This window comes from Nannospalax galili, unplaced genomic scaffold, assembly GCF_000622305.1.
Source record: "Nannospalax galili isolate Female #2095 unplaced genomic scaffold, S.galili_v1.0 scaffold180, whole genome shotgun sequence".
NCBI lineage: Eukaryota > Metazoa > Chordata > Mammalia > Rodentia > Spalacidae > Nannospalax > Nannospalax galili.
In genome coordinates, this window is record NW_008348199.1 from 3,317,809 (window position 1) to 3,344,710 (window position 26,902).

The 26,902-nt window shown below is 48.2% G+C and overlaps 1 protein-coding gene across 2 annotated transcripts; it reads left to right on the top strand.

Moving 5' to 3' along the window:
- On the top strand, positions 1-26,704 carry Poldip3 (DNA polymerase delta interacting protein 3). 2 transcript variants are annotated; one of them, XM_008844760.3, is made up of 9 exons: positions 2-162; positions 9,118-9,508; positions 10,191-10,277; positions 12,804-12,899; positions 15,340-15,519; positions 16,167-16,244; positions 19,185-19,314; positions 22,971-23,037; positions 24,784-26,704. In XM_008844760.3, exons 1-9 carry the CDS (start codon positions 104-106, stop codon positions 24,956-24,958), a joined length of 1,263 nt encoding a protein of 420 aa, XP_008842982.1. In that variant the 5' UTR covers positions 2-103; the 3' UTR covers positions 24,959-26,704. The 2 variants fall into 2 exon arrangements, with proteins under 2 accessions (XP_029424992.1, XP_008842982.1); XM_029569132.1 differs by lacking the exon at positions 10,191-10,277 and having other exon boundaries at positions 1-162.
- Positions 26,705-26,902: the final 198 nt, after the last annotated feature.

A 26,902-nucleotide genomic window follows, 5' to 3' on the forward strand; every position in this document is an offset into this window, starting at 1 on the left:
TTCATTTGCGCTGTCGCGAGAGTTGGTGGGCCGGGCGCTGGAAGCACCTCGTCGCTCCGTAGCGGCTGAGGGGCGGGCGCGCTGCGCTGGCTTGGTGACTAACATGGCGGACATCTCGCTGGACGAGCTCATCCGGAAGCGCGGAACGACGACCAAGGGGCGGTGAGCGGTCTTTCTTTCCTTTCGGGGCTCGGGGAGGGGATCCGGGGTCGGCGGGGGCAGCTCCGGTGCGATGGGAGCCGCGGCGGCCGGGGAGGGCGGGCGCAGGCCGCTGCTCCGCCCACTGGCTGCGGGGGAGGCCACTACGGGGCGGGGGGATAGGCCGCTGCGGAGCGGGGGTTGGGGGGTAAGGAGAGGCCTTACCCCTGCGACCCCCGCCCCCTGCCCTCCCCACCCCAAAGACTGAAGTTCTGCGGCAGAGGTTGGTTTTCCAGACGGGCGGTGTAGCCTGAGCCGGCTTTGACGTCGCCCTGTAGCCGAGGCTGGTCTCAAACACCCCTTTCCCCACCTCCCAAGTGCTGGGATGACCTGCGTGCGCTTGTTTGTGTTTGGGGAGGCGGGCTTCCTTCCGCCATGTTGCCCAGACTGGTTTCCTCTGGCCTCTGCCTCCCCGGGGCGTCCTGCTAGGCCCGTTTCACAGGTGGGAAGGTGAAGGCAAAGAGTGGGTGCAGTGGCGCGGGGCGCAGGCGCGGCGGAGGTCCTTGTGTGCGCCCCACATTCTGACGCTTCGACAGTGCTAGTTATTTGGGTGTCCCGGAAAGAAGCCGGAATTGGCCAGTAGTTTTCCAGCACACTTTGAGGCTTAATGTGTTAGTAAGCTGCCGGGTGTAGAGGTGCTGGATACCGTTTTCCCGATCATTCCTCTGCCCAGATGGTATTACTTCCTCCCCATATCTGTGCCTAGAGAGCCCGTGGTCTCCCTGCCTGAAGTACATTCTCTCTTTCTTGGCATTAACTGCCACCACATAGTTCCTCAGGTAGCCTTTTCACCTGCCTTTTGCGTCAAAACACGCGAGCAGTGTGTGTTTCCTCAGCTTATCCGTGAATAATCTCGCAGGTTCTCCCTCTGCTCAGTGATGTGGAGTTGTTGCTGGCTCTCCAGCACGTCTGAACCTGTCCAGGCTTCACAGGTCCTGTCTAGGATTGTTCCCGCAGCTCCCGACTGCAGGCAGTCTACATAAACTAATTGGTCTGTCTTGGTGGGTACAGTCTTGTTTGAGCAGGGGGTGGAGATTGGGGATGTGGGAGGATGTGTAGATCTTCGGGGAGAACTGGTTGTGATCAAGGCGGATCCAGTTCCCTGTGAGTGCTACTGTTGGGTTCAGCACCCAGCTAGGCAGTGTCCTGCTCACACTGGTGTCCTGGCAGCTTCAGGATAATGGTGAGAGACTGTTAGCTCTGACATTGCTGTGACCATATCTCAGATGGTCAGCTAAAGGAGGAGATAGCTCATAGTTTCAGTTCACAATGGGCTATCTCTGGCTTTAGACTGGAGGCAGAAAGAATATAATGGTATGGGGGGTGGGGCTTGCCTAAAGGCAGCCAGGAAGCTGGAGAGTTGAGAGGAAGAGAGGGGAAAGGACACATGTGCTCTTCAGGGGCTGGAGAGATGGCTCATCCGTTAAAAGCACTCTCTGCTCTTGCAGAGCACCTGGGTTTGATTCCCAGCACCCACATGGCAGCTAACAAGGTCCCTAACTCCAGTTCCAGGGGAATCTGACTCCCTCTTCTGACCCCCACAGGCATTGCAGGGCACCAGTGCACTTACATACATGCAGGCAATATACTCATACACATAAAATAAAAACATTTTTTAATGTACTCTTCAAAGATTAGCCCCCACCACCACCCATGACCTACTTCCTATCCTTAGGGCCCATCTCCTAGCAGCCCATTTAGCTGTGAACTCATCAATGGATAAAGGTGGTGCATTGTTAAGGTTAGTCCTTCATGATTCAGTCACTTAAAATTAAAAAAAAATTTATGTGTATGTATGGGTGTTTTGCCTGCATGTATATAAGTGCATTATGTGCATGCGAACCCTAGTGGACTCAAAGAGGGTGTCGGATCCCCTGGAACTGGAGTTACGGGTGGTTGTTAGCCTTCCTGTGGGTGCTGGGAACCAAGCCCTGATCCTCTGCTAGAGCAGCCAGTGCTCTCAACCTCTAAAAGACATCACTCCAGCCCTTCCAGTCACTTACAGCACCATTAGCTAGAGACCAGCCTTCAATAGTGAGTTCTCTGGGGATTATTGTAGCTCCAAACAGTAACATTGTTTTAAAGTTTTAAAAGTTTATACTATGTTTCTGGGCTGGAGCAATGGCTCAGCCCTTAAAGGTACTGGTTGCTCTTGCAGAGGACCCTGCACTTGGAGAGGACCTAGGTTTGGTTCGAAGCATCTGCATGGCAGACTAACAATATTCCTTAACTCCAGTTCCAGGAGCTCAGACGCCCTCTTCTGACCTCTGTGGACATCACATGACACGGGTACACTTACACACATGTAGGAAATACACTCATACACATAAAATAAAAATATAAATAAAATATATTTTTTTAAAGTTTGCTGGGCATGGTGGTGCAAGCCTTTAATCCCAGCACTCGGGAGGCAGAGGTATGTGGATCTCTGAGTTCAAGGCCAGCCTGGTCTACAAAATGAGTTCCAGGTCAGCTGGGGCTACAGGGAGACCAGAAAATAAAGTTTTAGCCTGGCGTGGACGTGCATGCCTTTATTCCCAGCACTTGGGAAGCAGAGGCAGGCAGATCTCTGAGTTCAAGGCCAGCCTGGTCTACATGGTAAGTTACATGCAAGCTGGGGCTACAGGGAGACCCTGTCTCAAAAAGACCAAAAAAAAAAAGTTTAAAGTTTATATATTGTTAGAGCAAGTGTGGTGGTGCATGGCCATCTAGGAGGACTGCTACCCAGCCTGAGCTGCATAGACCCTGTCTTGAAACCAAAGTATGTACTGTGTAGTAAGTGTTCAAGTGATGGGAGTTATCATGAATCTTTCCTTACAGAGTTGAAGCATGTAACTACTTGGAGGAAGAGTAGGGACTGCCAAGGGTCAGTCCCACCTCCTCCCCCTTTCCATGTGGAGTTGTGTAAGTTGCTTAAGTGACCCTTATTCACTTATGCATAAAACACAAGTATATATTCCATCAGGGTGCAGTGAACTAATGTATCTGCAGTGCTTCAAAGAGAGCTGAGGGCTCAGGTGCTGCTCTCCTCCCTGTCACTGTAGAGGGCTGAGATACAGAGGTGCATTGATTAATTTTTCAGTGTGAAGATTTTCTTGTGCATTTATGTGAAGAGTGGATTGAGACAGGAGTACAGTCTGGAGGACTAGACTGGAGGACATGCTGTGTAGGGGTTAAAACCTCTAGAAATTCTATTTTATTTGCATAGTCGGCAAAGAAAAGCTAGGTCCAGGGCCCCATATCAAGAAATGTGATAGGTCTGAACAAATTTCTATGCAGAAATGTCATTTCCTACAGTAAATATATACTATTTTCCTTGCTTTCTAACCGAAATCACTCTTCCGGGAACTTTGGTTTTACTGTTGCGTAGGTATCCCAGGAAGAATTCTGTGTTCAGTAACTTGTGTGGCTGGCCCTAGAGCTGCTTTCCTTCTCTTGGGAGAAGCGGCAAACAGAGCCTTTGGGGATGAAAAGATCTCCCAGCAGTGATTTCAGGTATGAAGGGCCCCATCGGGCTCCACCTCCCAGGAGCCCTGGGCACCATCTGTGTGCAAGCCTGCTCCCGTGTTGGCATCTGCCTTTCTTTGTGAGAGGTCTGATTCAGTAGTTGAGGCAGCCCCTCTGAGTCTAGTTCTTGGGAGAGTTGTCTGTTGCTTTCAGCTAGCTAACGCCTTGAGTGTGCTGGCATTGTGCAACGAGCCACCGGGGCCCATCTGAGGAGCAATCTTGGTGCCTTAGTGGGTGGGAAAGAGCTGCGCTCTGACCTGACCGAGGCTCTAGACCTGCTGCTCAAGGTTACTCCTTGTTGAGGAGAGATGAAGGAGATGCAGATTTATTCACCAAGGATGGAAGAGTGTCTGCAGAAGTCAGCAATGTGAGGTGTTCAGAAGTGTCTTAGCACATCTTTATCGCTCTTATTTTGATTAAATATTTAATGTTCGGGGCTGGAGAGATGGCTCGATGGTTAAGAACACTGGCTGTTCTTGCAGAAGATCTAGGTTCGAATCCCAGCACCCACATGGCAGCTAACAACTGTCCATAACTCCAGTTCCAGGGGATCCAACAGCCTCTTCTGTCCTCCGCAGGCATTGTATGACACGGGTGCACGCACCTACATGCAGCCAATACACACATACACATAAAAATAATAAAATATTTAAAAAAAATAAAATAAAATAATAAATAAATATTTAATGTTCATAATGTGTTTGGATCCAGTCCAACCCCCCACTCCCTCTCCAACTCCTCTCCTCCCCATCCTCCCCTTCCAACTTAGCTCCTTTTGTTTTTGGAGACAGGATCTCCCTGTAGCCCCAAGCTGGCCTAGAACTCAATATGTAGACCAGATTGGCCCTGAACTCATAGAGATCCACCTGCCTCTGCCTCCCAGGTGCTGGGATTAAAGGTGTGTGCCACCATACTGGGCTCTCTCCTAATTCCTACTGAGTCCAATTGGTGCTTCCTGTGTGTGCTTGGCTGTGGGACCATCTGCTGGAGCACAGTGAGTTCTCAGGGTCCACATCCCTGAAGGAAAATGACTCTCCCTTTCCCAGTAGCCATCCACTGTCAGTGTTCCTCAGCTGGGGTGGGCCATCTTGAGCCCTCCTTGTCCATGCTGGAGGTTAGGCTGGCTTGAGCTAGAGCTCATTTTGTGTGTGCCATCCCTTGTCACTCTCAGAGTACCTATTTGGAATTGACCCTTAGCAATATTTGAGGTAAACTGTGTTTTCTCTATGTAAAAATTATCTTGGGCAGTAATATGGTTCAGCCAGTAAAGGTGCTTGTCACCAAACCTGAGTTCAGTCCCCGGAACCCACATGGTGACGGAAAGAACCAATTCCTGAAAGTTGTCCTCTGAATGCCACATTCATGCTAGGCATACAAGTCACCCTCCAAAATAATGTTTAAAAAAATGACCCTCAGCCGGGTGTGGTGGCGCACACCTGTAGTCCCAGCACTTGGGAGGCGGAGGCCGGCAGATCTCTGAGTTCAAGGCCAGCCTGGTCTACATAGTGAGTTCCAAGCCAGCTGGGACTACAGGGGGACTGTTTCAAAAAGACCCTCAAAACGCATGACCCCCCCCCATGGATTAAAATCCACTTTATGTAAATCAGAGCTACCATTATGGGCTTGACTCTTTGGACCAGGTATTTGGAGTTGACTTTGGTTCTGTCCTCCACAGGACCAGGAGGAATAGGCATTCCTAGTCTGCAGATCCTCCCTCCGTCCCAGACTCCATTGGAGAACAGGAGAGAGAAGGTTCAGGGGGACATTTGCCCTCTCACTGGCCTGCAGCACCCTCCCAGGATCCTGTGGGATACCTGGGGGGATTTGGAAGCCATTACGGAATTGCCTTGCTGACCTTGTTGGCTGAGGTGAGGCAGCTAAGACTTGCTCAGACCCTCCCAGCTGTTTATCAGAGACAAAGTGCAGGGTGTGCTTGAACTTCTCTGGCGGTGGACCTGAGGCTGCAGGCTGATATTGGCAGGAGGGGAGGCTCCCTGAAGGGAAGGGCTTTTGCTAGGGAGCCCTCAGCAGCTCTTGGGCAGAGGGGAACATAATTGACTCTGTTTTAGAGACCTACCCTGGCAGGAGTGTTTATTTGAAGAATTCCTGATGACTAATGCCTGCCTTGTACCCCGAACTGCTGCCTGCTGGGATGAATAGCTGTCTTTTCATGCAGGAAGAGAAGTGATTATAAAAAGCCTGAACACTGAAGCCCCCTAAAGCTGTTCATTAAAGGAGTTGAAAGAGCTAGTGTACCCAGGGAATGAATGCACCAGATTGTAAAGCGGCTTCTCCCCGCGGGAGCCAGCACCCCTCCCACAAGTGCACCTTCTGTGCTGCTTGAAAACAGTCATGTGCTGTCTTCAGGACAACGAGCGCATATGTGGAGGGTGGTGCTCTGGGTCAGGTAGTAGTGCGGAGCTCTCTCAGTTGGTGTCGCGTTTGTCAGAATGTATTCCTGTCACTAAGTGAGGTATTACTGTAGATAAAAATGCCAGCCCCAATTGTCTTGGTAACATACCACCAAGACAGGTAATATGGTATGTGTGTGACCAGCTGAGCACGTTGTCACTCAGTTGTCCTTCATATACATTCTCACCCTCTGGTCAGTGGAGTGCTCTGTCCCTCGGCAAGACTAGAATCTTTGATTTTTGCTCCACATGGAGACAGTAGTCACTCTTCCTTAACTTTTTTTTTATTATTATTTTGAAAGTGTTACTGGCATAGTAGAACTAAATAGTGAGCATTAAGATGGGGAAGATTGATTTTTTTTTTTTGCAGGTTACAAGTCTTTTAATCCTTTTGTTGGCATTTAAAATAGATAACAGTTGGGGCCTGGAGAGAGACGGGCTCAATGGTTAAGAGCACTAACTGCTCTTCCAGAGGACCTGGGTTCAATTCCCAGCTCCCACATGGCAGCTAACAACTGTCTGTAACTCCAGTTCCATGGGAATCCAACACCTTCTGATTCCATGTGCATTGCACGACACAGTTGCACTTGCACACATGCAGGCAGTACATTCATACACGTAGAATAAAAATAAAATATTTAAAATAAGTAACAAGGAAATTCAAATCTGTACTTCATCTCTGATTATTGAATGATCTCCTTGAGTCTCAGTTCCCTCGTTTATAAGATGTTACAGTATCCCTATTTATAAGTTATGTAGCTTATTTTTTTAATATTTTATATGTTGTTTTTATTTGCTGCGTATGAGTGTATTGCTTGTATGTAGGTAGGTACATCTGTGTTGTGAAATGTCCATAGAGGTCAGAAGAAGATGTTGGATCCCCTGGAACTGGAGTTACAGATGGTTGTTAGCTACCATGTGGGTGCTGGGAACTGAACCTGGGTCCTCTGCAAGAGCAGCCAGTGCTCTTAACCGCTGAGCCACCTCTCCAGCCCCATTGTTACATAGTTTAAAAGAAGTATATGATTGGGACTGGGGTGCCGGCTCAGTGGTAAGTCCTTGCCAGGGAAATGTGAGGACCTGATTTTGAATCCCCAGAACTCACATAAAACCCAGAGGAAGTAGTGTAAGTCTGTAACCCAGTGCTCTTAACTGCAAGGTGGGAGGCAGACAGGAAACACCCACAGCTGCAAACAACAGAGACCACGCCTCAAACAAGGTGGTAAATTGGAAAAACTTATAAATTTTCATTGGCTACTTTTGGGGACAGTGAGGGCCTGGGGACAAATGAAGGGGACCTGGGGGCCTGGAGCATGGGGAACAGGTGTGCTTGTGCTTTCTTACTTTCTGTCTTGGCCAGAACATGCATATTCTTTATCATGCCTCTCGGAGCAGGCATTATCCTCCATAGATTCACAGGAGGTTTGGAAACATCCTCAGAATTACCAACACTGCAAACAGCCAGGTGATTTTCTCTCCCTTTTTGTTTTTGTTTTTGTCTTTTTGAGGCAAGGTCTCCCTGTAGCCCCAGCTGTCCTGGAACTCACTATGTAGACCAGGCTGGCCTGGAACTCTCAGAGATCCACCTGTCTCTGCCTCCCAAGTGCTGGAACTAAAGGCGTGCATTACCACGCCCGGCTCTTTTCTTTTTTTAGATTTTAGTTACTTTTATGTGTATACATATTTGCCTGCATGTAAGTGTACTACATGGGTGCCTGGTGCCTGTGGGGGCCAGAAGAGGGCATCAGATCCCTGGAACTGGTATTAAGTGTGGGTGTTAGCTGTGGTGTGGGTGCAGGGAACTGAACCTAAGTCCTCTGGAAGAGCAGCAAGTGCTCTTAACTTCTGAGCCATCTCTTCAGCCCCCTCACCCCCTTTTTGATAGTATAAGGGTTCATTGCTTACATGATTGATGAAATGGGTAATGTCTTAAAGTAGATGCTATAGAGTCTAGAGTACCACAGGATTCACCTCTGCTCATTTATTTGAAGCAGTCTCAGTGTAGCCCAGCCTCACACTTGGTATGTCCCAAAGATCACTTGAAATTCTGATCCTTCTGCTTCTGTGTCCCGAGTGGTGTCAGGATTACATGGTTAAAGGCACGCATTGCTACACCCGGCCAGGGTATCTATTTTCATTCTCTCATTCACTCATTCTCTCTCTCAGATTTATTTTTGTTTGTGTGCATGTGCACGTGTGTGCAGTGCCCAAAGAAGCAAGAAGGCATTGGATTCCCAGAAACTGGAGTTACGGGCAGTTGGTTGTGAGCTTCCTGACGTGGGTGCTGAGAGCTGCACTCCACTTCTTTGGGAAGAGGAGCAAGTGCTCCTCACAACTCAGCCATCTCTCCAACCCTCATTTCTAATTTTAACAGATTCTGAAATTGGACATTTTTGATACTGCATAGCAACTTTTTTGTTTTGTTTTTGTTTCCTTTGTTACTGTTCTGTTTTGTTTTAAGATTAGTCTTCTTGTGTAGCCCAGACCAGCCTCAGACTCAATAGCAGTCCTCCTGCCTCAGCTTCCTGAGTGCTGGGATCACAGGCATGCAGCACCAGGCCTGGCTGGTATCTCCTGTCTTCGTATCTCCGTTCTGTTGGTCCTTGAGCTCTGAGACCCACATGTTGGCTCCCTAGCCTGGTAAGAAGTATCTGCCTGCTTTAGAGATCCCCTTTGTTAGTCAGGCAGCTTCACCAGGTCTGCCCACCACACTGCAAAGCAAGCATAATAATAGATACCCCTCAAGGTGCTGAAAGGGTTGATTGAGACCATGGATTGGGGAGCAGACATCTTAGCTAGTGATGGAAGTCTCCAGGCTCTCCATAATTTTATGATGCAAAGTTAAAAGCCACAGGGCAAGAAGTCTTTATGGTTTTGTTTATTCAGTTGTGAGCAGTGTTTCTGGAGCCCCAGGACAGGCTCTGTTCCCAGTGTTCACAGCTCTCCTCCATAGGCTGCTGTTGATACCCAGATCATTTACTGTTGCAGTTTGTGTTTGCAGGCTGAGTGCCAGACCAGGAGTTGGAGGCATCCGATCTCGAGTTGGTATCCAGCACAGCCTCCTCAGTCAGCCAACACGCACAGCCACCTTCCAGCAGAGATTTGATGCCCGGCAGAAGATAGGCCTCTCAGATGCCCGGCTCAAGCTGGGAGTCAAAGATGCCCGGGAGAAGCTTTTGCAGAAAGATGCTCGGTTTCGGATCAAGGGGAAAGTGCAGGATGCCAGAGAGATGCTAAACTCTCGAAAACAGCAGAGCATGATGCCCCAGAAGCCCCGCCAGGTGGCCGATGCCCGGGAGAAGATCAGCTTGAAGAGGCGATCCCCTGCAGCCTTTGCAGGCCCACCTGTTGGGACAGTGACTCCTGCTCTCAAGCTCACCAAAACCATCCAGGTAGGATGTAGCTTCTGACCTGGCTTTCCAGAAAACCAGGAAGAGAGGTAGAAGTAGATCGGGAGACTGAGGACGGGCGGGTGTGTTGGGTAAAAATGCAGTCCTTCAAAGTGTTGGCCCAACACTTTCCTGCTTTCTAAGGCCCAGTATATATTAACAATGGCCTGTGGAGACAGCAAAGTATTGTCTCCTGTGTAAAAGCCAAAAAAAACCCCAAAACCGAACTGAAACAAATAGGGAGGAAGAGAGGACAAAGCATACTGGGCACATGTGCCTGGCAGGCACTTAATGCATTTTCTCTTTACTCCCAGAAGATAATGTGTCTAATATTACCCAGCCGATCAGTGGGAGGACCAGCATAGGAGCTCAGTCAGATGTGACTGCTTGTCCGGTGCCCTGGCCACCCACACAACCACCTCTCCAGAAGGCATGGCAGCTGTGTTTAATCTGTGTTAGCATTGTTCACAGGGACAGCAGCAGCAGCAGCAGACATTGGCTGAGCCAAGTTCGTTGAGCCCTACACATGCATTGTTGCATGATTTTTGGGATGGTGATACTTTCCTGCTTATAGTTCCTTTTATCAAAGGTCCAAACTATATGCCAACCATATTTCAAGTTCATTGACCTACTCAGAATGCACATGAACCCTTTGGGATGGATTGTGACCACTGGATGTTTCTAGGTTCCACAGCAAAAGGCTATGGTGCCACTTCATGCCCATCCTGCTGGAATGAGGATCAATGTTGTCAATAACCACCAGGCCAAACAGGTAGAATGGATGAGTGTGTGTGTGCCCACAAGGGATCATGTAAGCCTGCATGTGTTCTTATAAGATCTGCTTGGGTGGATTGAAGACTGGCCTAAGGTTCCCAGTTCAAAGTGTTCCAGGAGGGTTTTCAGTTTGGCAATATGTGAGTCTTAAGAAGAAACTTGTGGCCAGGCGTGATGGCGTACACCTTTAGTCCCAGCACTTGGGAGGTAGAGGCAGGTGGATCTCTGTGAGTTCGAGGCCAGCCTGGTCTCCATAGTGAGTTCCAGGTCAGCTGGGGCTGCAGGGAGACCCTGTCTCAAAAAGACAAAAAAAAAAAGAAATTTGTGGGTCTGGTGGCACACACCTTAAATCCTACTACTCAGAGGCAGAGGCAGGGGCTATCTCGGTTCCAGGGTAGCCTAGTCTATACAGTGAAGCCGCTTCAAAAAGAACTTGCTGGAAATGATGGCTCACACCTGTAACCCCAGCACTTACAGACTGAGGCAGAGTGAAAAATTTGAGGCCTGTCTGGGCTACATAGTAAGACTCTGTTTTTTGTTGTTGTTGTTGTTATTGTTTGTTTTCTTTCGGTTTTTTGAAAGTCTCTCTGTAGCCACAGCTGGCTTGGAACTCACTATGTAGACCAGGCTGATCTTGATCTTCAGAGATCCACCTGCCTCTGCCTCCCAAGTGCTGGGATTCAAGTTGTGCACCACCACACCCGGCTAAGACACCCTGTTTTTTAAAAAAGAAAATAAAAACAACTTCTTAAGCCATGCATGGTGGTGTATTCCTATAATCCCAGCATTCAGGAGACAGAAGCAGGAGGACAGCCTCAGCTACACAGTGGAGACCTTGTCTCAAAAAAAGCCCACTCAGGTCTCAATGTAGTGCATCTGGCTTCCTCTTGACTATGTAGCCAAGGATAACATCGAACACCTGATCCTTCTGCCTCCATTTCCTGGTTTATGTAGTGCTAGACTTTGAACCTGGGGCTTTGTGCATCCTACCAACTGAACTCCATTCTCACAAAAAAAGGAGAAACTTTTTTTTTTTTTGTCTTTTTGAACAGACTGGCCTGGAACTCACTGTGTAGACCAGCTTGGCCTCAGTCTCACAGAGCTCTTCCCTCTGCTTTGATTAAAGGCATGTGCCACCCCGCCCCAGCTCCCAAGAAGAAGCTTAATAAGGAAGGGAAGCATAAGGGACAGGGCAAATTAAATTGTCACTAAACTAAAAGTTACATGTCATTGATGTGGACAATTTAAAGATGAGTCCTTCATGCGTGTGTTAAGATTAACTCTTTCTTAGGTTTTGGTTTTGGTTTTTTGATGTGCTAGGGCTGGAACTCGGGCCTTACATGGGCTAGGCAAGTGTTCTAGTACTGAACCGCTCTTCAGCCCTCCTTCCTGTTTTTTGTTTTATTTTATGTATATGTGTGTTTTGTGTCTTAAGTGTGCTATACATGCAGTGCCTACAGAGGTCAGAAGAGGGCATCAGGTTCCCTGAAACTGGAGTCCCAGAAGGTTGTTAGCCTCCATGTGGGTGCTGGGAACTGAACCCAGGTCCTCTGCAAGAGCAGCTAGTGCTCTTAACTGCTGAGCCATCTCTCTAGCCCCATTTTTTTTTCCTGGTTCTTGCTGTGTCAATGTATTTGATTTAATACATAGGTGGAGTCGAGGTCATGGTCTTAATTTTGTGCCATTCTTCTTTTTCATAACTCAAAACAATTTTTGGATTGTTCATATTTTCATAAATAAAATTTTTAACAACTGGATGACCCACTGATTGAACGTTTTCCTTGTTAGAAACATCATAGAAACTGCTAGGAACATCTTTGGAGCTAAAACTCTTTGGAGGGTTTAGGTTTACTCCTGTGGATTGTACATGGGTTGGACCTTCCAAGCCAGATGATAAGCAGCCGTGTGCTGCACAGTGACAGTGGTCAATGGCAGACTGCATGCAGTGGCATACTCCACAGCCTAGGCATGTGCTGGGTTCTTCTGTCTAGGTGTAAAGTAGTCCGAGTGCACTCTGTCCACAGTGGAGTCCTTTCTCGGAATATATCCTCATTGTTAAGTGACGCATGACTATAAAGTGTTTGAGAGATTCTGGATAAATATATGCTATTTATACTTCCAGCAGTGTGTCAAGCACTTGGGAGGCTGGGGCATGAGGAGTCAGCATTGAGACCAGGTTGGGCGCCATAGATTCTGTTTGCACAAAAAAGGAAACTTCTGAGATGTTTGGAAGTTGTAGCACTTTTTAACTTTATTGGGTTCTGTGGGTAGGTGTCACCTTAGAAGGACTTGAAGCCCCAGCCATCCAGACCAGTCTCCCCAGGTGCCTCCACCCACGTGCCCAGCTCCTTTCTTGATCCCTTGTTCACTCCAAAAGTCATTTTCCTGTTCTTGGTTCAGTGTGTGTCAAGGCCTGCGTGCCATAGTAGGATTTACCCCATCCATCTGACTGTGTTTTCATTCAGTGGTGCTCGGGAATCACTGAGTTACACCTTCAGCCCAGCTTGTATTTCTTTATTCTCAGAACTTGTATGACCTAGATGAAGATGATGACGTGATAGCACCTATTCCTACTAAGCAGATGAAGTTTGCAGCCACGGGCGGCTTTCTCCACCACATGGTATGCAGTTTCCCTTTCTCTACACTCTGCATTGGGTCAGGAGGATGGGAGAGGCTGTGGAGAATAGAGACTCTCGTTGATTTAGATTACAGGTTTTTCAGAGCTGTAACTAGCCAGCTCCTTGATTTTTTTTTTTTTTTTTTAATACATGCCATGGCTGTGGTATCCTGGAATTTGATCAGGTCCCACAGCACGTGAGATGCAGAGTTCCCAGGGGCTGGTTTGAGACACTTGAGGGAAAGTTGAGTGTCTTAGTGTCTTTCTACTGCTATAACAACGCAGCAGGCTGGGTAAACTGTAGACTGTAGGTGTTTACTCAGTTCATGCTCCTGGAGGCCAGGAAATCAAGGGGCTGCATCTGGCAGGGGCCTTGTCACAAAGTCAGAATGTGGAAAGCAGGTGATCATGTGGAAGTCAGAGATGAGCTGAACTCGCCCTTTCCTGTGGAGCCCACTCCTGATCACCTTGCTCCATCTGTGGGAGGGTGTCCTGAAGACCACAGCAGCTCTGAAAAGACCCAACTCTAAGAACTGTTACTGAGGAAGTGAGTTTTAGAGGAGACATTGAAACCATAGCAGTGAGTAGTCCGATAGGAGGGAATCCATTTCTCTACCTTTGCAACAGAACATTCTGTGTACCCCTGGCCCTTGGTGGTTAGCACCTCTTCCCACTCTTGGATTCTGGATTTCTGGGGTGGTAGTTAGCAAGAATAAAGCTCACTTGAGCCATGGCCTTCAGCAGGTGTAGCACATGTGCAGGGAAAGCTGACCAGCAAGAGTGCTGACCAAGTATCCTGCAGAGACTCAGTTTTGGTCACTGGAGTGTGGGGACCAATTTCTTGGTTACTAATGAAGTTCTTAGAGTGGTGTATGAAACTGAATGTTGCCAGTTTGTTTATTTACAAAGGGACCAGGCCTTTCCACCAATTGGACTCTTTGGGTCTGCCTGATCATCAGGTGTTTGTGTTCTTGATGAACCCCAATTGAAAGGACAGTTTTTATAGTGACTGATTGGCGATTTAAAAAGATTTCTTCTCCCTCTCAGTGACAGTATGATTTCACTTGTTTTTTCAGACAAGGAAGCAGGCACAAAGGCACAGGTTAAATGAACCTGTTTAACATTACCTAGCTTATAAGTAATAGATCAAGTTGGGCCAAAATATTGTGGCTCCCAGGGTCACATGGGTAACCACTGCACTGTTCTGGCTCTTGAAACACAGAAGGTGGCAGGAGAAATGTGGAGTCTGGCATGGGAAGGATGTTTCACCTAGACTTGGAGAAGCCTGGTGAATGACCTGCCCCATACGTTGATTTCCCTCTCTGACTGTGACATCCCTCCTTCCTGGTCAGTGCCAACAAACCTTGTCCTAAATGGGCAAGCCCATCTACTTTAGTGTCATGCATCTTTAAGTTTATGTTGTCGAGGGACTATATCCTCAGTTGGCATAGGGATTGCTGATGGTCTGTGCACACCAACTCTGCCATCCTGCCTCCGATGGTCTGGGAGCTGCAGAAGCTATGTCTGTGCACATTGCCACTGCATTTCCAGATCAGAGACCAAAAGTCTAGGCGTTCTCTACCTTTTTGAGTGTCTGCGTCCAGGCAGCTTGTGGTTGTGATCATTCCATTATGGTAGAACCTTATCTAGGAATGAACTTGACCACAAGCTTTCAGCCTCCTGACCAGCTGCAAGTTACAGGGTTTTCTTTTTTAAACTTTTTTTTTTTTTTTTTTTTGGTCTTTTTGAGACAGGGTCTCCCTGTAGCCCCAGCTGTCCTGGAACTCACTATGTAGACCAGGCTGGCCTTGAACTCACAGAGATCCACCTGCCTCTGCCTCCCGAGTGCTGGGATTAAAGGCGTGTGCCACCACGCCCAGCTTACACAATATTTTATGTGTATGAGTGTATTGCCTCCATGCATGTAAGTGTACCCATGTTGCACAGTGCCCACAGAGGTCAGAGAGGGTGTTGGGTCCACTGGAGTTGCAGATGGTTGTTAGTTGCCATGTGGGTGCTGGGAACTGAACCCAGGTCCTCTGCAAGAGCAGTCTGTGCACTTAACTACTGTGCACTTAACATCTTTCCAGTCCCTAATTACAGGGTTTTTGGAAAGTTTGAATGGTATGGGTGAGCCTGTTGGTCCTGAGCAGATTTCTTGGTCAAAGCTTTATGGAAGCTTCTTGCGAAGATGTAGTGCTATGGAAATGGCTCCTGTGTGCTTTCCAGCAGGGTCCTGTCAGTGCAGGCTGTGTGCTTTTCTCACCTCTTGCCCTTCCCTAGAGGATGTCACTGGTGGTTGGCAGCCCCCACCCCTCCTACTACCCAAGAGACTTAGACTGGGTGGGATTGAGGTATTCTTGTATTCAGCTCATTGTTAACCCCTCAGACAGTAGAGTCTGCATCTCTGACTTCTCAAACTTCTTTCTGCCTGTTTGTGCAGACCGGGCTGAGCAGTTCCAAACTCTCCATGTCTAAGGCCCTCCCTCTCACCAAAGTGGTTCAGAATGATGCATACACTGCTCCTGTTCTCCCCTCCTCTGTGCGAACAAAATCCTTGACCAACATGTCCCGGACGCTGGTGAACAAGGAGGAGCCTCCCAAAGAGCTGCCGCCTGCTGAGGTGAGGTGAAAATGATCACCCCAGTAAAGAGTCAGCCTGTGTTGGGTGGTCAGTGGGTCCTCAGAGTACCCCTGGGAGGTGGCATTACCACCCCCCTTTTTGTTTGTTGTTGTTTTTTGGTCTTTTGAGACAGGGTCTTCCTGTAGCCCCAGCTGTCCTAGAACTCACTATGTAGACCAGGCTGGCCTTGAACTCAGAGATCCGCCTGCCTCTGCCTCCCAAGTGCTCCTTTTGAGAATGAACAAGAAAATACCTAGGGACCCTGCTCTCAGAGTGCTTGCTGGGCAGTGGTGGGACACCAAACCTGTAGAGAGATCATCCTATGTAATGATGGGGTTTCTCAGAAGAGAGCTGCTGGGAACCATGAAGAAAAGGCATCCTGTGCCTCTTAGAAATGAGAAAATGTCATCTGAGCCAGCTGGGTCTGGAAGCTTTAATAGTATTCTGTGCAGGCTTGGACCTGAAAGGCCTGTATATTCAGAAAGTAGTGGGGGTATGGTGGCCTCTACTGTCCAGGGTGCCTAGTGTCATGGATGGGCACCTGTATAAGGTTTCTGCTGGGCCTCCCTGGGTGCTTGTCTGTGGAGTGGGTATATGAGAGCATGTCTGCCGTTTGACTCCTCATAATGTTCTTGTCTCTGTGGCAGCCTGTGCTCAGTCCCTTGGAAGGCACCAAGATGACTGTGAATAATCTGCACCCTCGAGTCACTGAGGAGGACATTGTTGTAAGTACCATGGCTGCCAGAACTTTAAATCTGAGACCTCTTCTGTGGTGCAAGTCCCTAAGACCACACACCAGTTTGACGGTTTGCTGGAATTCACAGGACTCATATGGGCCTGCTCAGGGTTGTTATTACCACACAAGGATACAGAGCAAAATCACCAGAAGGCAGAGTCTGAGGGAAAACAGGCACAGTCTCCAAGTAGGTCACACAGGATGAACATTACTCCCCCAAGTTAGGATGGCTCTTGAAACCAGGGGTCCAATAAAGACCCAGTGCTCATGTAGGCATCGTGGGCATAGCATATACCAGAATTTACCATAAACTATTTTACTTACAGTTTAGCGCTGGTGAGCTACTCCATCAGTTAGGAGTATTGGGAACCCTCTTGAAATCCAAGTTTTTAGACACCAGCCAAAGGCCTCAGGTGGGCTCAGCTGGTCCATCCTGGGATAGCAGAGGCGGTCTTTGTGTGGGAAGACTCCATCACTCCATGTGAGCCTTGAGAGCAGGACTTTCAGAGCACAGCAGCCGATCCAGCTCTGGTCACTGTCTCCTGCACAGCTTCTAAACCAGACTCACTTGCCCAGATTGCCTGTCTGATCATGGACTGTCTGTGTCCTAGGGTCCTAGGTGGGTTACCTTTGTACTGTGGCACAGTATTCATGGTTGATGTTTTCGCCTGAGTCTTTGGAGCTCCCTGCCTCCTTTGGGATTCCATCTTGTGAAAGGACTTGAGATGGATCAGCATTGTCTGGTGTGTGACCTCTATAGATTGCTTTTCTGGGCCATTCTGTCCTGCCCACAAGCCATGGGCATAATCATAAGTCAGATGCTTGATAAATGTGAGCCTGGAAGCAGCCAGAACTTCTTTCCAACCCATTATCTTTAGAGATCCTGGAATGCTTTCAACGTCAAGTAAATACACCTGGAGACTGCAGCTGCCCCCCTAGCCAGAGCTCAGGGTCTCGTAGCAGCTCCTCCTGACTGATAGAGACTTGTCCCTGGTCTTGACTGGGAAGCATGTGAGTGCTTTGTGCATGACTTCAGAACTAAGCAGGCTCCCCATCTCAAGCAGATGCAATCTTGCCAGTAGCACACACAGGCTTATCCATTGCACTCCAGAAAGGCTGACCCCTAATTTCCGTAAGTATGGAAGACTTGACCTGGGTAATTCGTGGTAGTGGAGGACTGCTTTCACATTCTTCCTTGTAGTAAAATTCAATCTTTTCTTTTTTTTGGCTTTTTTGAGACAGGGTCTTTCTGTAGCCCCAGGTGACCTGGAACTTGCTATGTAGACTAGGTTGGCCTCTTTCTCACAGAGGTCTGCCTGCCTCTGCCTCCCCAGTGTTGGGATTAAAGGCGTGTGCCACACCTGGCTATTTTTTTTTAATGTTATTTTGTGTATATGAGTGCTTAGCCTGCATGTGTATAAGGGCACCCATGTCATGCAGTGCTCCAGAATCCAGAAGAGAGCATCAGATCCCTTGTAACTGGAGTTACAGACAGTTGTTAGCTGTCCTGTGGGTGGTGGGAACTGAACCCAGGTCCTCTGGAAGAGCAACCAGTGCTCTTTAACTGCTGAGCCATCTCTCCGAACGTACCTCAACCCCAGGTTGGCCTCGCTCAGAGATTCGCCTGCCTCTGCCTCCCAAAGAGTGCTGGGATTAAAGGCATTTTGCCACCACATCACCTTCTTTTTTTTTTTAAGACAGATCTCTCCAGCCCCTTAAAATTAAAATCTTGAGGGAAAAAAAAATGATTTCAGTTGGCCAAGTGTTGTACTAAGTTTTCGTCCCATTTCCCTTCTTGGGAGGTTTGTGTGGGGGCCCTCTTAGGCCCCAGGGCTCACAGACTAACATAAGACGTTTTTAGTTTGGGTTTTGTACCATTTTATGACATTTGGGAGTGGGGGGTGACTTACAGGAAATAGCTTCCCATAATCCATGTGCCATTCAAGCCTGCCAGTAGCCTCCATCAGTGTCCCTCGCCCACGTGCTGTCTCACCCCATGGGCAGGGCGTTCGCCCAGCTGTTCTGGCTCACTCCCATAATGTCCATGCTAGCTCTCCGTATTGCAGCCAGCTCTGCTCCTCTTACCAGGGCGCTTCTCGTCTTGCCCCTGGCTGGCTTACACTTTTCGGAGGAATGAGTAATTTTCGGGCTACACTGAGCATGGTAACTCATACTTGTAATCCCAGAGACCAGGGCAGGATTACCACAAATTCAAGGCCAGTCTGGGCCTCATAGCAAGGTCTAGACTAAAGAAAACACAGCTTAAGAGAAACTTAGAAGTGATCACTCTGCTGAAGAGAGCACCCGCAGTGACTGCTCCTCTCTTCTGGTCTTGGTGTTCAAGTCCTATGCCCTAGGAATCTCCTCCATCAGTCACTGTTAGTCTCACTGAGTAGAATCCAGAATTTGTGGTTCTAACAGACTCCCAAGTGAGGTATTAGCCTTGATCTTTGATGAGCCTGCCTTCCCATTCTATGCCACTCCTCACTGGAATTCCAGAAATTGTTACTTACTGAGGTGGATGTGAAGGACTTGGGCAGTGACTTTGTAAGAGGTCTTGGGGACACAAGGCGTTTAGACCAGCCTTCCTGCCTCACCTACACCCTTATTGCCAAAACAGCTTGTCCCTTAATCTAGTCCTGGTTGATGAGAGCAGGGGCATGGTGGCACACGCCATTAATCCCAGAACTTGAGAGGCAGAGCAGGTGGATCTCTGAGTTGGAGGCCATCCTGATCTACATAGCAAGTTCTAGGCCAGCCAGGGCTATGTAGTGCGGCCCTGTTTCAAACCCCCCTTCCCCTCAGAAAAAAAATACCAGAGCTGGAGCCGTCCTGAAATCTTGGACATGGGCTGCAGTGTAGCCACTGCAGAATCCTTGGAGTGGAAATGGCAGGGAGTCAGGATTTCTCTCCCAATCCCTGTCTGCAGGAGCTCTTCTGTGTGTGTGGAGCCCTTAAGCGGGCTCGACTGGTCCATCCTGGGGTTGCAGAGGTCGTCTTCGTGAAGAAGGATGATGCCATCACTGCATATAAGAAGTACAACAACCGCTGTCTGGACGGTAAGCCAGAGGAGGACACTGCCATTGCTTGCCTCTCTTCCTGCTTTTAAGAAGTTGACTTGAGGGAAGCCTTCCTCTGAGATGGGTGGAAAGACATCTTGGAGCACCACCTTCTGGGTCCTCCTGGGCACCAGGAATGGGCAGTAATGTACAGTCTCTTGCATAGTAGTTCATCTCTTACAGGGTCTTGCTGGGGAAGCCAAGAGCCACAGCCTGTCCCTCCAGGTATAGGCTTGTTGGCTGCTTGGAAACAGATTATTTAGAAGCCTGGAGTCTTAGCTAAATGCTGGCTTCTGGGTGAACTCTACTAGTGAGTAAACTGCTTGCCTTTTCTTCCCTTTTTGTTTTTGTTTCGTTTTTCTTTTTTGGGACCAGGGTCTCACTATGTAGTCCTGACTGCCTGGAACTTGATAGGTAGACCAAGGTTGCCTTAAACTCACAGATATCTCCCACCTGCCTCTGCCTCTTGAGCGATGGGATTGAAGGTGTGTGCCACCACGCCCCATCTGTTTGCTCTTTCTTTCTCAAGCTTACTATTGAGAGGAGGTCTTTCTACCACCCTCTTTTTTCATTCAGTGTGTACTGAGTAGTGCTGTGGAACAGAGCTCTATTAGAATCAGGAAGGCAGAGAATAATATAAACACAGGGACTCATGGCATGCCACAACAACCATAATAGTACATTAAAGGTACCTGCTCCCCACCAGGTATGGTAGTGCACACCTTTAATCCTAGCACTCTGGAGGCAGAGGCAGGTGGATCTCTATGAGTTAAAGGCTAGCCTGGTCTACATAGTGAGTTCCAAGCCAATTCCTTACACAGGGAGTTCCCGGCCAGCTGGGGCTATAGGGACACCCTGTCTCAAAAAAAAAAAAAAAAAAAAAAACAAAAAAAAAAAAAAAAAAAAAAAAAAGGGGTACCTGCTTCCCACAGCACCATAACAGTATACTCATACTGAGATAGTTTTAAGCGCTGCAGGAATTACCAGAATGTGACAGAGATTTGAAGTGAGCACTGCTCTTGGGAAAGTGGTGCTAATCTTGTTCTCGTAGGGTGCTGTGACTCTTCCATTTGGAGATGGGGGCAGGGGAGCTCTGCAAAGTACAATAAGGCAGAGCTCAGTAAATACATTTAATAAGTGCCTGAAGTTGGACATGTGTTTTCAATAGGTTGGACCTTTCTTCTTGAGTGGTTTCAGTGACCCACACATTTGTTACCAGTACCTGGGCTTATGTCTGCTGTTTTCTACCCCCTGTGTGGCTTTTAGTTCCTTCTGAGTTCACTGTGTGCTTGGAGTCACTTCTCACAGGTTTGCAGTGTAGTCATTCACCAGAACCTCGTTCAGAGGAACAGTGGCCTTACTGGGTACAGAAGCATTGTCACACGGCACTGACCTTTTTATGTGCTGTTGCTTTTGCACATCCCGTCTTACATGCAACAGTTCAGCCCCTCATCTTTTCTTTTTTTTTTTTTTTAATGTGTACGAGTGTATTGCCTTCATGTATGTGAGTGCACCGGTGTCATGCAGTGCTGCGGAGGTCAGAAGAGGGCTTTGGATTCCCCTAGAACTGGAGTTAAGAACAATTCATAGCCACCATGTGGGTGCTGGGAATTGAACCTGGGTCCTCTGCAAGAGCAATCAGTGCTCTTAACCACTGAGCCATCTCTCCAGCCCCAACCCCTCATCTTTTTTTTTCAGAGTGATTTTTTTTTTTTAAACAATGGACGTATTTTCAGAATTTTAAAAAATAATTTTTATTTTATTTATTTACTTTTTGGTCTTTTTGAGACAGGGTCTCCCTGTAGCCCCAGCTGACCTGGAACTCGCTATGTAGACCAGGCTGGCCTCAAACTCACAGAGATCTGCCTGTCTCTGCCTCCCAAGTGCTGGGATTAAAGGCATGCACCACTATGCCCAGCTTATTTTTAATTTTTTATTGAGTGTTTATACATTTCATACAGCAGCTCTTTTTGAGACTGGGTCTCCTTGTAGACCAGGCTGGCCTTGAACTCAAAATTGTGAGATCCGTCTGCCTCTGCCTCCCAAGTGCTGGGACTACAGGTGGGTGCCACCATGCCTGGCCCATACAGCAGTTCTTAATCAAATTGAGATCTCGCTCCCCTTTCCTGCCCCTCCCCAGCCCCGCTGAATCTCATGCATTCCATACTTGTTAAATCCCATTCAGTCAAGCATTTGTACCGAGATGTCTCTCGGTGCATATTCATCCACTGGGGTCCAGTCAGCCCATCTAGAGATCTTAAGGTCTGCTCTCCCTCACCCAGCAGTAATCAGTCTCCAACAGTTCCCATGCCAGGGCCCACTGCCCATTTCCCTTGCTCCACTCTGGGCCCTTGTCTGATTGAGTTGTCCTGGGTCTTCTGCTTGATGCCGCCATTGCTGTGGGTTCATATGTGCAAGCTTCCAGTGACCTGAAAGCCTTTGTGCCCTTCGTCCTGTGGACACCAAGTCTGTACAGACACATTCAGATCCTTTTCACATAGTTTTATAGCATTGACATTTTCCTCTGTTGGGTGCTTTCCAAACTTGTTTGGGTGACTTCTCGCTGAGTAGTTTCTCACTTCCATGTCCTTCACCTTCTCCATTGTGAAGCAAGGTTCGTTGCCTCTTTGTTTCTTGTTGGTCTCATTACTGAGATTTCTGTAGTGTCCACATGTGTTAGTCTAATTTCTGTTGCTGTAATGAAATGCTTGAGGCTAGGTTCTTTAAAGAAAAGGTGTTTACTTAGCTCACAGTTCTAGAGTTTCAGAGGCAGCACTAGCATCAGCTTGGCTTGAGGGAGGACTTCACTGTTACTGAACTAGGCCTGTTTGGTCATCACACGGTATCTGGCACACTGAGGTAAGCTTGCTCATAAAGCAGTCAAGCATGGTGATGGCAGAGAAGCCTAAAATCACCTCCGGAAGACTTGAGTGTCAGGTGTTACGGTTAGGGTCAGTGTGCTGAAAGGTTTGGAGAAGAGTAGCTTTGGAGGGAAGGAAAAGTAATGAGTGATCTGTGCTAACATAGTCAGCCTTCACACCACTATAGAGTGCATCTTCAGAAAATGGCCATGGGGCTGGAGAGACATTTTAGCAGCTCTTGCAGAGGACCAGGGTTCGATTCCTAGCACCCACATGGCAGTTAACCACCATCCATAACTCCAGTTCCAGGAGATCCAGCACCCTCTACTGGCCTCCACAGGCATTGCACAACATGGGCGCACTTACACATGCAGCCAATACACTGGTACACATAAAATAAAAATAACAAAATTTTTTTTTCTAAAGAAGAAAACGAGCTGGGCATGGTGGTGCACATCATTAATCCCAGCGCTTAGGAGGCAGAGACAAGCAGATCTCTATGAGTTTGAGTCCAGCCAGGTCTACATAGCAAGTTCAAAAAAAAAAAAAAAGAAAAATCAGCCATATTAGTTGCATCCCCAGACCTACAGTGATAGACAACTTCTGTTTGGTTGTACACTCAGTGTCCCAGGCTGGCTGTGAACTGCAGTCCTGCCTGAACCTCAGTGCTGGGATTGTGCCACTGTGCCTGGCTTCAGAGGTGGAATTTGATCCTTGGTCATGGAGATGGTGGCACTTGTCCTTTTGTGGGAGAAATGGATCACATAACAGAGCCTTTTCTTTCTGGTTTTCCAGGACAGCCAATGAAGTGCAACCTGCACATGAATGGGAATGTCATCACCTCAGACCAGCCCATCCTGCTGTAAGTGCCAGAGGGAGAGACGGGCTGGGACAGGGTTTCTGCTGGCCTGTTCTGCACAGCCAGCTCTTTGCTCTAGGGTGAACTGCAGCCCAGTTTCTCTCATCCTCTTCCATTCCTCTATTGTCATGGAAAAGGAGAACAAAGTGGTTTGTCTTGGTCTTTCCAGGGGTTTGACCCTTAGGGATGACACTACAGTGTCCATTTTCTCCAGAGGAAGTGGAGAGCAGGCCAGTCATGGTCCCTTTTTTAAGAGACCACACCTCTTTGTAACTGAGTGTGGTAAACTGATGCGGGTGCCACTGAGTTTTGTTTCACACACTTGGGCAAACATACCTTACTTGGCACTGAGGGCTGTTTGGGGGCCCGAGATGCATAAATTTTGAGGATGGTAGGATGCAACTTTCTAGAAAGGGGAAGGAGGTTAGACTTGACCAAGGTGGGTGGGATCATGCCAAACAGACTCGGATATTTAGAAAGGCAGAATTTGAACCTAGGTAATAAATGGTGTGGTTAGACAAACTTCTAAAACTGTGGTCCAGGAATAAGTTGTGTTCTAAATATATTTTGGAGGGGCTGGAGAGATAGCTCAGCGGTCAAGAACACTGAATGTGCTGGGTGTGGTGGCGCACACCTTTAATCCCAGCACTTGGGAGGCAGAGGCAGGCGGATCTTTGTGAGTTCGAGGCCAGCCTGGTCTACATAGTGAGTTCCAAGACAGCTGGAGCTACAGGGAGACCCTGTCTCAAAAAGACAAAAAAAACCACTGAATGTTCTTGCAGAAGACCTGGGTTCAAATCCCAGCACCCACATGGGAGCTAAAAACTGTAACTCCAGTTCCAGGGGATCCAACAGCCTCTCTGTCCTCCGAGGGCATTGCATGATACGGGTGCACTTCCATACATGCAGGCAACACACACATACACGTAAAAATATAAAAATAATAAAATTATTTAAAAATTATTTTGGAAAGGGACTGAAGAGATGGCTCAGCAGTTAAGAGCACCTACTGCTATTACAGAGGACCCTAGTTGGGTTCCTGTCATCAGCTTTAGGCAGCTCACAACCACCTATAACTTTAGCTTCAGGGAGATCTGACGCTCCTAAGCTCTGAGGGCACCTACACTAATGGGTACATACCCTTCTCCCATGCCCATAATTACAGATTTTTTTTCCTTTTTTTTTATTTTATGTGTATGCATGTATTGCTTGCATGTAGGTAAGTGCACCCATGTCATGCAATGCCTCAGGAGGATAGAAGAGGCTGTTGGGGGTCCCCTGGAACTGGAGTTACGGACGGTTGTTAGCTGCCATGTGGGTGCTGGGATTCGAACCCGGGTCTTCTGCAAGAACAACCAGTGTTCTTAATTGCTGAGCCATCTCTCCAGCCCCCATCATTACAGATTTTTAAAATAAGTATTTTGAATGGTTTTGTGACTTGATTAATTTGGAAATCACTGGGCTAAATAGTTGATTAATTTAGGTCAGACTTGGAAAGATTTGTTTAATATGCAATTATGTATTACCATCTAGAAGGTACACAGAGCGTTTCCTAAACTTGAAACTACAGAACGTGTCAAATTGCAGCACAGTTTTCTCAGCAGTATATAAGAAAAGCACAGGTTTACTAATAAGATGAAGTGAGGTTCTGGTAATGTAGAGAGCATTATACCCATGCCATACTCTGTGGAGAGACCGGCTCATCTAAAGGGAAACTGACAAGGGTTTGATTCTCCTCTGCCCTCATAGGCGGCTGAGTGACAGCCCTACAGTGAAAAAGGAGAGTGAACTGCCTCGGCGGATGAATTCTGCCTCTTCCAACCCTCCTGCCGAAGTGGACCCCGACACCATTATCAAAGCGCTCTTCAAGTCCTCGGGGGCTTCTGTGACCACACAGCCCACAGAATTCAAAATCAAACTTTGAGCAGAAACAGAGCAGAGGAGGGTGGTTCTGTTTCCCATGGCAAAACTTGTGACCAATGGGCTGTCGGACTGAAGCCCCCTGAACACAGGAAGGGACACCAGGGAGAGCTTCCTCACTGGATGGGACCCGCCTTTGTGTTGTGTTCTCCCCCATGCCCTTCTGTGTGTTCATGTTTCTGTAGTGTGTTTCCTCTCCCCTCTACCCATCACCAAGGTAGGCTTGTGTTTGTCAATGTGCCTCCCCAACCCTTGACCCCAAACTGATTTCTCACCTAGAAAGGGTACACTGGGTTGGCATTCTTGTGACCCCGTGGGATACAGGGCAGGGACTCTTCAGAAGGCATTGCTTTTTCTGGAGCTTTCCTGTTCTATTCAAATTTTTCAGACAAAGCAGGGAATGGGTGCCTGCTGTGCTAGTGGAAACCAGGGCAGCTTGAGAGCAGTGTTAGGTCACTGGCCTCTTGCCTTCTCAGCATGGCCGTCTCCAGACCTGACTGCTGGGATACAGAGCTCTGTGGCGGCCCAGGTAGCATGGCTACTCTGCTAGGAACAGTCCACTGCCAACTCCTGGGTAACCTAGAATGATTTCCGAGTCCATGTTCCTCTGTTGTTGCTGTGCCAAATGCCCCAGCCCAGTTTTCATAGCCTTGTGGGTGCCGCTGCAGGGACTGGCCTGTTAGCCCTGTGGTTCTCACCCAGCATGACATCATCATCGTAGCGTGGTTGGGTGCAGGTTCCAGCACCCAGTCAGTTAGGTCTTTGACAGACTCCACTGCCATGCTGTGGCCCTGTGGGCTAGGGGATTGTTAGGATGGGAGCTGTTGGCTGCCTTCTGGCTCCATCAGGGGTGTTGTGTCCACTATTGTGTGTCCCACAGCACGTACAGAGGAGCATTTTCCTGGTGGGGTCAGAGAGCAGACAGAGCGTTCTTCCCAGGCAAGCTGGTGAACCGTTTTCTGTAACATGCTCTAAGGCAGTTGGGGCAAGCCATAGAACACAGGCTTGCACTGATGGCCAGGCCAGCATGGTTCCTGGTGTCATTGATTAGTCCCCTTGTGTATTGTTGGAACTGAAAAGAGAATTAAATTGAAGCTGCCAGAGCTGGAGCAGGTTCTAGGAGTATTGCAAAAATCAGTTGTGTGTGCTATGAAAGGCACAAAACCCAGTAAAGAGAACTTGAATTAATTAATGCTTCCGCAGAGTTAGATCTGCCCAGTTGGAAGGTTCCAGAGTTAAGCCAAACTTGAGTCCTCCCGCTCTGAGGTTGCCCAGCCAGGGAACCTAGGAAAGGTGTCTGGGGTGATCTACCTTGGTATTTAGACTGCTGCTTGTTTTACTCCTAAATGGTACAAACTTAGTTATCTTTAGCAGCTGGAAGACATTCCTCCAAACTTTACCTTTCCTGGGCCAAGAGAGCACCTGAAGACACTAGGACTTGACTTCTCAATCCCTGGGAACAGTTGGGCACAGCTTGGATCTTGTGTAGCTGAGGGATGGTCAGTGCCCTGCCTGGTTCCCCTGCTGTTCCTGAGCCAGGAGTGCTGTGGGTACCAGAGTCGAACTGAGTCCAGCTGCAGCCTCCTGGACACACAGTACTTTGGTTTTTCAGTGTCATCTGGGGAAACCCTTGTGTCCTCCTCCACTTCCCTACATTGCTCATCTGTATCTTGTTGAGAGGAAGAGGCAGTAAGGGATGGAGGTAACCATGTATTACTTTCCATTTCTAAATAAACCTTTGTTATTCCTATCTCTGAGCTATAATTATTTTTTAAAAAAGATTGTTTGGGGGGGCTGGAGAGATGGCTCAGTGGTTACGAACACTGTTCTTGCGGAAGACCTGGGTTTGATTTCCAGCACCCACATGGCAGCTAACAACTGTCCATAACTCCAGTTCCAGGGGATCCGACAGCTTCTGTCCTCCATGGGCATTGCACGACACAGGTGC

Bases quoted from the DNA above. Each gene is read 5' to 3' on its own strand.
- Poldip3 (XM_008844760.3), top strand. From the start codon at position 104: ATGGCGGACATCTCGCTGGACGAGCTCATCCGGAAGCGCGGAACGACG. The intron at 9,509-10,190 runs GTAGGATGTAGC...GGATGTTTCTAG, and splicing joins AGCTCACCAAAACCATCCAG to GTTCCACAGCAAAAGGCTAT. The intron at 15,520-16,166 runs GTGAGGTGAAAA...TCTCTGTGGCAG, and splicing joins AAGAGCTGCCGCCTGCTGAG to CCTGTGCTCAGTCCCTTGGA.